Consider the following 12,126-nt stretch of genomic DNA (forward strand, 5'->3'; position numbering starts at 1 on the left):
CGGAGATGCTATTGCGGGACCTAACGAAGGAGATAGGGACCTCATGGCCACGAGGAAGGCCTCGATCTCCTCCGGTGTCGCGTTCAGACCAGGGACCAGTGGGTAGGGAGCTGGCCGCGGCTCCTAAACCCCCGGCCGCATGTCGGGGGGTGGGGGGGTGGAATGGTGTCAGAAGAGCGATGTCATCGCATTGTGCCTCTTACCTGAGGACTTGGAGCCCGACAAATGGTGACGACTCGCCGAGCTTCGATGACCCCCTCCTGGACCAGGACTAGGAGCGGCGCGGGCCCGACTCCCGGAGCTTGAGGCGTTTACTGGACCGCTCCTGCCTAGCTTTTGACGTCAAAGCCCGGCAGTCGGGGCACGACTGGTAGTTGTGGTCGGCCCCAAGGCAATAGAGGCACGGGCGGTGGAGATCGGTAACCGACATCAGCCGGTTGCAGTCGGTACAGGGCTTGAACCCGGGCATTCTTACCGGCACCGAGAGTTGTAAAGACTTGAGTATAGATCAAAAAGGATCGAAAAAGTTTAGTCAAAAAGTGACTAAGGTACTGCTTTCTCCGGACCTGCGCTTGCTGGCGCGGAAAAAAGATGAACTGACGTCAGCGTGCAAGGGCGGCGTCTAAGTACTCTAACGACGTCATCCCGGAACCGACGACGGATGCAGAGCTACAGACAACGCCTACCGACGCGCAGGGGTACTGCTACACAAAACTTTCCGTATCCAGCCTGACGCCTGGGGATATTCTAAGGTAAGGAATCTAACTAACGTGTTTCTTTCAGATCATAAGTGCATGTGTGTAATTGAATTAGCATTTGTATAGCGCATGGCTACCCTGGAGCATCCCAGCGCTGAAACCGTAACTAGAAGACAGATACCCTATGGGAAAAGCCAGGTCTTTCGTTTTTTTCGGCACTTCAGGTGATTTTGTTTCCTATGGAGGTTCAACGGAAGGGCATTCCAAAGTCTGGAGGCATTGAATGAAAAAAGCTGTGCGCCACTTCTGGCTTTCTTAATTCTAGGGACCACAGCATGGTGAAGATCATCTGAGCGAAGTTTCCTGTTTACCCTATAGGGGCGAATCATGGCTTTGTCTATGGGGAGGGGGGGGGGAAGTGGGGGGGGGGGGGAGGGGGGGCACGCCCGACCAGCGACTTATGGGCTATGCAGAGAGCCTTAAAGTTGATTCTCTCCTGCACCGGAAGCCAGTGTAGAGAGCGTAGTGACCGCCTTACTGAGCATCGATCGGGGGTCTCGGTATGTAGCCTTGCTGCACTATTTTGTACGACCTGCAGTTTTGCGGTCACTAAGTTCTGGGGGCCCAAATAAAGGGCATTTCTGAAATCTATCCTTTACAGGATTAGAGCCTGGATTAGTAGTTTTTTTGCTTGGAAAAGTAGAAGTGGGAGGATTTTACAAAACATTCTCAGCAGGCCATAGCATGTAGCAATCGTCTCCCTGGTCTGCACTATGCAGGTATAGTCCTGGTCTAGTCAAATTCCCAAATTTTTAATCTCTGTCTTGGGAACCAGCTCAGGGCCCATTGAGGGAGGCCATATGGTGCTTGGAGGCAGACTTCGAGAATTACCGAGGATCATGAGCTTGGTCTATTCCCCATTGAGTTTCAAGTGGTAAAGTGTCATCCACTTGACGACTTTCTCAAGACAGGAATGGAGGTCATTGGTCTACTGGTTAGGATGGTTCAGTGCTACGACCAGCTGAGTGTGGTCGGCATATGTCACCATATGAATCCCAAAAGGGGCTATAACATCTGCTAGCCGGGCCATGAAAACATTAAAAAGAGTAGGACTCAATGAAGAGCCATGCGGAACTCCACACTGTAGGGAGATGGGTTGTGATTTAGCAACTTCCAAGACCTGGAAAAATCTTCCTTCTAGGAAGGATTGCAGCCATAGTAGGGCTGTTCCTGTCACTCCTATACTCCTGAGGCGGTGAACCAGGACACAGTGGTTCACCGTGTCGAAGGCCGCACTCAGGTCGAGGAGGATTATGGCTGCTGCCCCTCCTGCATCAAGAATTTTTCTGGTTTCTTCCACCACCGAATGAATGGCTGTTTCCTTCCCTTGACCGGGGCGGAAGCCTGTTTGGGAAGGGTGGAGAACATGGTTGGTTTCGAGAAACTAACTTTAAACTCATTTATATGGCACCCGAATCATCCCCAAGGGGCTCTCTCGGCACTTGAGAAAGAAAGACCCCATGTAAAGTAAGATCTTAGAATAGCCAGGGGTTAAGCATTTTTTTAATTGAGGCAGGTTAGGGCAGGCACGCATTTGGTCGGGGAGTTCATTCCAATATATGGGGCCAGATTAGAAAAGGCACGACCACCTATTTTAACTTTCCTTATTCTACGGCTGCAGAGCAAGCTGCGATTACTAAATCTAAGTTGACGTATAGGTTGATACCGCTCAATTTTATTGGTCAAGTAAGCTGGTCCCGTACCATGCAGGGACTTGAAGACCAAACAGCAAGATGGCTTGTTTCCTGACAGGAAGCCAATCTAGTTGGCGTAGGAGAGGGAGAGAGGCAGATCGGAAACTCTTAGAGAGTATGGTGGACTTGTTTCTCCGCTATCTTGCTGTTTCCTGGAAAAGAGCAAAACAGGGCGATAGTTACCCAGATTTTTTTAACAACGCTTTTACCATAGCCCTTTTCCACTCAGGAGGGACCATGTCAATTGCGAATGAAGCGTTGATTATGCAGGTGGTGGTGGGGCAATTGTTGGTCCTACAAATTTCAAGATGTTGGGAGGTGTGGGGTCTTGTGGCGACCCACTTTTTACTGATGATAGGGTGGCTAGGAATGATTCCAGAGTCATTGTGGGGAAAATCTCCAGTTTATGATCCACTGGATGCCCACAACTATTTGTATGCTTAATTAAGATGTTGCTATCTTTTTGTGGGAGATGGTTGAGGATATTTTGCACTTCAGTGGAAAAATGTTCGGCCAATTCTGTACAGCGGTGACCGGAGGTGTCTGGTGAGGCCGAGGGGCCAGAGACTTTTAGTATCTTTTTTGCAATTCGGAAGATTTCTCTGGGGGAGTTAGCTGCTGACGCAATCTTTCCCTGATTAAATTTCAGGCTACGACCAGAGATCAGCAATGTACCACACATCACCACCATATTTACTTTGTGTTTTGCTACTTTCTTTAATTATTTGTCAAAGTCTTCATTTCTGGATTCAACTTCTGCGGAGGCAGGTGACCCACTCCAACAGCAAAAGTACTGGTACAGGTTAGTGTTTGAGTTTTGGAAACCGAATTCTCCACAACAATTATAAAGCACCACATTTATTTAGGTGGTGGGTTAGAGTAGAGGCTATGGCAGTCTAAAACATTCTTGAGGCTGTTTTTTCGACCTTTGCTTTTTTACCCTAGTAATCATGTTGAGTGAGCCCTAGATTTCACTTGTAAATGTTTTACTGTACATTTATAAATAAGCTATATGACTGACAAAATAGGACCACATGACCCCCAATCCTGATGGAATTCACAGACTCCCCTTGTGGGTCAGTACCATGTTCAAAACCAGCTGCATCATCTTCAAAGCCATCCCTCCCGGCACATCTGCCTACCTGGCTGAGAGAGGCTGCTGTGGCTCTCAACACAGCCATTACAACAGCAGACTGGAGACAAAGTGCAAAAAACAAAACAAAAAAAAAAACAGCTCTCTCAATATATGCACCTAGGATCCAGAACAATATTCCCACATCCATCAGGACTGCACACTGTCCAAAATCTGCTCTATTCAAGGAAAGAGTTCCAGACTCGCCTCTTTACTATACTATAGAACAATGCATCAACAAACCAGCTACCCCTCCTATCACATGTTGACTGCATCTTTGCCTTTGACCTTGAGCAGCGCTCTGCTTCTTTATGGTTAGGGTTGCACAATCTAAATGCCACATACATACATACTTATGCAGTGGTAAATATAACTAACCAGACCAGATATGATAACAGCAACCCTTACACTTTCCTAAAAGTGCAATTTGCCCACATTTTACTAAAGGCAAGACTGTACTTCTGAAACTGAATATATTCAAGGTATTTCCATAATTATTCTGTGAATCTCTAAGGAATAGCGACAGAACTTTTTTAATAGAGTATTCTGTATGATCAGTGGGTTTCTGCACATCACACAACGTTGTCTCTGTGAAACGGTATAACAAGATGTTCAGTAGTTAATGGAAGTAACACCTTTGCTTTTCCTTGAAACGGGACATAAATGTACTTAACCTTTAGTGGTATCTCCTTACCTCGACTGTGCTCACAAGCCATGCTGGAAAGGCCATTGTAGCTGGGGTAGAAAGGCTCCCTTCCTTTCAAAAATCTTATTATCAAGTATCTTCTAGAAAGAGGCATTATGTTGTGGTCTTTTATAAAGCATCAAGAAGTATTCTAAACATATGAGAGCTTTCCTTATTTACATGTGGCAAAAAATATATATTTGTGGGAGTTTTTGTACACAACATTGTGTATAAAAACAGTGCAGAAAAGAGAATTACACCCAAATTTACATTTACACACTTATTTGATGCAATTGTTTTTTAAACCATTATGCGGAGACTTGTTAAAGTGCCTTTTCCTGGTATATGCCAAGTAGGCATCAGCTAAGCCTTGACGCCATCTTGTTCAAAATGGATGTATCATCCTTAACGTTCATGGTTTATTATTTCTGCTACACACAGTCGAGCAGAGTTATGTTCCTTTCTACTGACCTCCTCGCTGTTAAAAAAAAAAAAAAAAAAACTTCCAACATGTAATGTTACAAATCATTCAAGGTATCTTCTGCTAGCTCACTGTACTGTATTCATTCACAGTAGATCACTGTTTTGTAACTAGTCTGTTCTGCCATCTCCGGAAGACATCAGCATAGAAGGCATGAATCCATATTCATGTAGTGGGACAGTGCTCAAATCGTAAGGCAGTGATGTTTAATAAAACCGTTGTCAGCTTCACCCTTAGAGCAGCAAGTGCTGGGAAATGTGCTGAAAAGCCAAATTAAAACATTTTAAGGCCATTTCATAATATTTTAGCAATTTTTTAAAACTTTCCCCATACTATTGTAGGAATTTAGTTAACTTCTTGAATAAGCACACAGTTTGCCCTTAATGTCCATTAGCAGTGGTGGGAATCTGCAAGGCTGATGGCGGAAAAAACGAATGTTAAACAGCCACTGTGTGAAGAATTGTGGAGGTCTAGGCAACTTAAAAAAAAATCTTATTACGAACCACTGTCAATGGCAACAAAATATATATTTTTGTCAGAACCTAGCAAAATATCCGTCCACTGGTACTGCATGCATGTACGCAGGAGGTGGCTCTAAAAGATAAATCAGTGAAATCTAGAGCACGCGCACAGGATACAAGTAGAAATATGTTGCAACCTCCAAGGTACCATTGAGACCCACAAGACTGTTCCTTAATGTCACAGCATTAGAAATTGAATCTTACAGGGAGGAAGCTAAAGCAGAGATGCAGCTTGGCAACGCACTATAGGACATAAGACCTCCATAAATGGAGGCTGAACATCAAACTCAGAAGGACCTATAGCTGTGGTAGCTCAGGGGCAGAGACCAATAAGACACCACTTTGGAAGAGCTGAAAGGCCTCTGCAGGTATCGCACGTTGGAGTTTTTTTCTTATGCACAATTTTGAATACTAATGATTTTAGGGTGGATTCTAGTTGTAAATACTGAATTAATAACCTGCACTTAAAATATTTTTAATTAGACATTTAGAAGTTATTTTTTATTATAGTGATCTACTTGTGTCACATTTTTATAAAGTCTCCATTTTGGTTAATATGGTTGCTGTTCTCATGTACTCTTCATCTTGGCACGGCACATTCCCCCTCCCAGTTAATGTCCTCCTGCATGCCTTCTCTCCCCGCAGACTTCGCAGAGCAAGAGAGACTGACGGGAATATTCCTAGGTAAGTAACCTGCAGCTAGACATCTCTACTAGATATGTGTATAAAAAACCCTGGTTTTGGGGGTTAGGCAGAGACTCATTTCTGACAGGGACTCTGTCCAATTGATGTTTGAGAAGACTTGGATTGGATTGGATGGGATGGGATGTGTATTTGTAAAGCGCGAATTGCTGCCCGGAGGCGTCCAAGCGCTAAGAATACGTCAACCCAGGTTGTGGCCCCGTGGGGAGAAGAGGGAGATGATCAGATTGGGTGAAATAAAAAGGTTCCCTATTCTACTATAGACTGTCTGTTACTGTTACGATTTTGCTGTTCATTGGGGACTTAGAATTATTCTGATTATGTACTCTGCATTTATGTCCTTTATGGCATTTAACTTTTATTCTGTACTGTCTGCATTTTGAGATTTTGCAATAAACCTAACTTTTTCCTAATCTAGTACCCAGTTATTGAGTGGTCCCAATTATTTATACTCTGCTAAATGATTGTCGGGCCTGATGTTGGGGAGGGTGGTTTTCTTTATCGCAAGATCAAGGGTACTGGAGTGGGCCACAAGACGTACATTTTGGGATGATCTAACTGTTGGGATGCATTTAAAATTTTGGGTTCTGTGTCCACACAAATCTTAGAGGGTATTGAGTGAAAAAAGGACTGGCATAGCACACAACCACAGAATCTCCCGAGTGTCTAGGTTTCAAAAATGTTGGAGGTTCGTAACTTAGCCAGGGAGCCACCTAGACACAGGATAAAACACTGCAACTACCCCATTCCAAGAATCAATGTAATTTAGATAAAAAATATTGATGTTGGCATGGTGTATTTTAAGCCATTTTCTGCCTTAGCCATAGGCCCATTCACTCATGCGGGGTACCACTTTGTTATATTGATTAGTATAGCGCACTAATCACCCAAGAGGATCCAGGTGCTTGGGCAGGTGTGTGGTCTTCAAGGTGCTTATACAAAGAGCCAGGTTTTCAGCTTCTTGCAGAACTTCAGAAGTGAGAAGGAGGCTTTGATATGTTGATGGAGGCTGTTCCATGGCTTGGGTGCAATGTAGAAGAATTAGCGCGACCTGTGAGGCAGAAAGTAGGTGTCTTGTGGGTTGGTAAATGTGAATGAGGCAGTTCAGGTGTTCTAGTCCTGTGTTGTGTAGGGTTTTGTATATGTGCGTGTGAAGTTTGAATTGGCTGCGCTTGTGAATGGAGAGCCAGTGAAGCTTCTTGTGGTGCAGTTTGATGTGGGTGCAGCAGGGGAAGTAATGTGTCACCGGAGGATGTGTGGGAATACAGAAATAACTAACATTTGCTTTGATCTACTGAGTTTCTTTACATTATTTTTTACACTCAGCCTTACATTTCTAAGCCTAAAATGTTTTGTACCCAACACCATCTGACTAAAGATATTATGAGAGTAGTAACCCCAAATTCAGAGTGATGCAAATAACCCCTATTCCTAAACTCAGCATCTGGGGCACATTCAAATAAAAGCATGGCTTTCCTTCATATCTTTTTTCATTCATTATAGTTTACCATATTTAAGCAGTGAAAAATGATAGTAAGCCACAGTTCACTTGACTCTGGGCATCACTAGTTACTGGACCTCTGACGAACACTATACACCTTGGCACAAGGAAGAGCTTGATAGCAGTAAAAGTATATTTACTTTCATAGCATATCTAGGCAAAATATCACAGATGAAAACATTCTCATCTGTTCTTACATTTTAACTAATTAAATTAATTATTTTTCGGATTTCAACAATTTGTTTATACAGGAAAACCAAATGACCCTTTGTAGAATTTCATAATTGTGTCCACATTTCAGATCTGGATTGGAATCAGAATAGTAAATCTGCCTCCCACAATTATTTACCCTTATCCCAATACTGATGGTACTGGAATAAAAATAGCAAATCTGCACCCCAATCCCACACACTTTTTTCAATATTTTCGGGGATTTGAGTTTAGTAGTTATTGTGGCTTCTACCACGCAATCTTAGACAGTTTTCCCAATTAGGTGGAATTGGAGTTAGAATACTAAAGCTAGCCCTCCTCTTTTATCTGCATTTTCCCCAAAGTTGGCAAGATTGAAAAGTGACTCTAGGCCCCCAAAAATTAAGCTTACATTACATTATATTTTTGTAAATGTAGAATGCCAAACAATACATTTCATTTTAGAACTGTAAATGTAATTGTATTTTGTTTTATTGTTTTTTTGTTTTTTTTACATGTTTTCTGTTTAATACATTTCTTAAGGAATGGAGAAAAAGAGGCTGCAGCAATGGTGGATGGTGGGAGAAGCAACACATTAGTAGCATTACATATAGAGCAACACAAATTTGTCGAAAATCTTTTCTCCAGAAATCCGCAAGTTGTAGATATTAACTACACAATGTTACCAGATATGTTATTTTAATTGCTTAATTGTCTATGTGATGCTTACCAGAGTTGTGCTTGTATCCTTTTTCTTTTTCTTCTTTTTTTGTAAATTTGATTTGAGGGGTCGGAGAACACTACAACAATAACTTGATATCCACAGTGCAAATGACACAGTCTAAAAAGATAAGACAATTGTCAAAAAGGGATCTCATCTTCAAACAGGAAATACTTGAACACCAGCAAGATCGACATCAAACCACACTGTCAACTTCAGATACAGCAACACACAAAATATAGTTAATAAAGACTTTTACAGGGCCTTATTGGCTTCATATGACATGGAAAGGAAGGTATTTGTTTACGCCTCAAGCTGGCCTTTAGTACTTATAAACCCTTTCTCAATTTGATCACCGTTTGTGGCCTTATATACCCTTTTCACGCCAATAGATTTTTTTCATTTATCACCACGCATCGCCTACCCCACAAGGACGCAAAGGAGGCTTGCCCTGCTTGCATCAGTCTTAGTCCATAGACTGGGCCTGCTGTTATAGCTCATGTTATTCATAAAGTGAGGATATAACAACTAGCCTGTTTTGAGAAGCACAATCCCCCAATTAGCAATCATCAATTAGTCAGTTAGTGGCACTATAAACCCCACATTGATACCCACCCTTAAACATAAGCCAATCTAAGTAAAATATTTGTTTTTATAACTGAAGTATTTAAAAATACTGTGTACTCACTGCTTGCTTGGCTTTGGTGGAGTGCTTGGTGAAGATGAATGACATTCATTACATCGAACAAATGATAACATTGTTATCTATTGTTTTTATAGGATATATATATATATATATCATGTTATCAAGCCCAGTTGATGGTCGAAACGAGCCACCTGCCATGCTGAGCGTCAGCAAAATAAAGAAGTAATGTATGCACTCAACTGGTGTCCGTGTCCCGCTTGTCGACAAGCAGTCGAGGGAATTTGGTAAAATGTATGTATATATATATATATATATATATATATATATATATATAAAAAACATTTAACAAAGAAATGAGGTCGGGACCCTCCCTTATAAATCTATCAGTGTAGGGGCTAGAAAGTGGTAGAAGTCTCTGGAAGGGTCTGGGGGCTGAGGCTTCTGGAAGACTCCAGGGAGTCCTGAGTCCTGGTATGTTCCCTGCCTCCCCTGACCCGGCTGTCATAGTGACGATAGACAGGCCGTTAAGGCTACAGTGGGCAGCCCATCACAGCTCATCCCAGGGGAGAAGGTGTGAACAGGACCGGACTGGGAAACAAAACCGGCCCTGGCAAAGTGCTCCTAAAAAGATAGGGGAAGACGACCCTAAGGCTGACAGGTCCAACAATCTATATCTATCTATATATATCTATATATCTATAGATATATATATATATATATATATATTCTTTCCAATCCTATTCCATTGATCAAAGAAACAGGCACCGACTCTGTGGCATATGAATCAAAGAGAATGATTTATTCCATGCGATACAGATCAAGACGCGTTTCGACAGACTAATCCGTCTTGCTATATATATATATATATTTTTTTTTTCACACGTACAATCCGGCGCAATCCTTCCAAGATTGGTCAAAAAGGAATCACACAGGAGCCGTGGCCTCTATTCAAGTGCAGGTTTATTGCAGACACAACGTTGTGAAAATTTTGGGGGTGGCTACCCCAGCCGTGAGCCCGCCGAAGCAGAGGCTCGGGAACAGCTACAAACTTTATATATATATATATATATATATATATATATATATATATATATATATATATATATATATATATATATATATATATATATATATATATATATATATATGTATCCTACTGGCGGTCGCCAGTAGGCAGTTATAGTTAGGATTGTTTTCCATAGGGAATCCGCAACATTCTATTGGGAATAACTTTGGCGCCGGTTGAGGAATCTGCCTGAAAATTTCCTTAAATTTGCTTCGCTGCGCTCCTCCCATGAAAGTTTGGGGGGGATTCGTCAAGCGGGGGCCGAGATAAAAGGGGGGTCCCAAAACATGTTTTCCCCATGTTAATTTCCATAGGGCGGTTGGACTCACTTTTAGCCCGAACGGCTGAATGGATTTCCACCAAACTTGGCAAAATTGTAGCGACTGGTAGCTTTGCTATGTCTCAAGATATGTGTTCCAGTGGATTTTGAGTAATTCAGGTTCAAAAATATATATATATGTATAAGCGCGCCCCGGTACGCGCACCGGGGCGCGTACCAGCGCGCTACGCGAGTTCGCAAGCGGAAAGCTGATTGGCTTTCGGGTGCCTGTCAACATTCCAAACAGTCCGGAGCGGCCGCCATCTTGTGTCTCGGTAGGATCGAGACACAAGAGGTGGCAAAAACAAAGGGGGAAATGACCAAAAGGGGGCTGAGTAGACCCCCCCTGACCCCTAGGTTTGATGTGGGGGCCATAAAAGGGCCACGCGTGGCAAATAAAACCAATTTGTTTTTTTTCCGATTTCGCGGGGGGAGAGACCGGTACGCGCACGGGGAGCGTACCATGGGGAAAAAAAATTGCATTTTTTTATAAATTGGAGGTAGTTCTAAAAAGAACTTTTTTCTATTCTTTTTGTTGTTTTATGTTTTTATATTATTTTGTTGAACATTTTGTACTTTTTTTGGCTTTTATGAACAATTTTATATATTTTGGGGAATTTGGAAACGGCTCAACTGGAGCAAAAAAAAATCAGGAAAAAATTAAGGTTTCTTTGGGCACTTGTGGGTGTCACCAGCACGGTTGATGAGTTTAACACTTTGCTCGCCATAGCAAATTGTATGCCCACAAAATACGCACACTATTTTGAAATTTCCAAACTGGGTTTGGATGTTTGGGACCATCTCCCTGGTCTCTGGTCCCGATGGAGTGGGTTGGGTACTTTGGGAGGTGCTGGGAGAAGATTGGGGAGGGTTTCTGGTCAATTCTCTGACCTCTGCCTCACTATAGTTGTTAGGGTGCCGGCGCTGCATGTGGCGAATCATGGTGTTGTTGCCAAAAGAATATTTTTTGGCAGAGTTCCCACGGGAAAGTACAGTGCCACAGATAAGACAAGTCACCTGTGGCGCATTCACTTTCTTTTGGCCCCTTGGGATTTAAAAAAATTCCCACACAATGTGCTCCTTTGGTTTGTATGGTGTAGTATCTTCTGGCAGGTAGCGCCGCCTCTCCTCCTCCTCCTCCTCCTCCTTTATTCTTCTTTATCTCCACCACTGTGGTGTTGTGGTGGTGCTCTTGGTGGTGGTGGTGGTGGTGGTGGCTGAGATGCTCCTGCTGCTGCTGCTACTGTGGCCATTTCTGAGTACAAATAGGTAATAGCAGCTCTGGAAACAGGTCTTCCTCACTCAAAGTACAAAGTGAGAATGAGGAAAAAAGGTGGGGGCTTTCATCATTAGGAAAACAAAACTGTCCTGAACAAATGAAAAGTGTTATTTTCAGGTCACATGACCAGGGCTTTCATCATTTGGAAACCAAAACTGTCCTGAACCAATAAAAAGTGTTATTTTTAGGTCACATGACCCGACGCGCTTACGCTACGCGTCCCGGGGCGTTTACGTAGCGCGATCGTATGCGCTCTGGTGTTTCCGGGTACACTTACGCCGTGCGTATCATGCGGACGCGGCTACGTGATATGTCACAATGATGTTTTCGTTCGCGGCAATATCGCTAATGGGACGGTCACCGGTACGCGTACCGGGGCGCGCCGCAAAACTGCGCTTACCGGTGCGCTCACCGGTACGTGCACCGGGAGCG

The 12,126-nt window shown here is 43.1% G+C and overlaps 1 protein-coding gene across 1 annotated transcript in view; it reads right to left on the minus strand.

The window, feature by feature from the left end:
- NAA25 (N-alpha-acetyltransferase 25, NatB auxiliary subunit) overlaps positions 1-12,126 on the minus strand; it is an 893,576-nt gene that overhangs the window by 107,462 nt on the left and 773,988 nt on the right. Inside the window, exon 22 of the mRNA XM_086943077.1 lies at positions 8,394-8,504. Coding sequence (XP_086799203.1) covers positions 8,394-8,504 — 111 coding nt within the window. The remainder of the gene's footprint in view (positions 1-8,393; positions 8,505-12,126) is intronic.

The sequence above is a fragment of the Lissotriton vulgaris genome, chromosome 11 (genome assembly GCF_964263255.1).
Source record: "Lissotriton vulgaris chromosome 11, aLisVul1.2, whole genome shotgun sequence".
NCBI lineage: Eukaryota > Metazoa > Chordata > Amphibia > Caudata > Salamandridae > Lissotriton > Lissotriton vulgaris.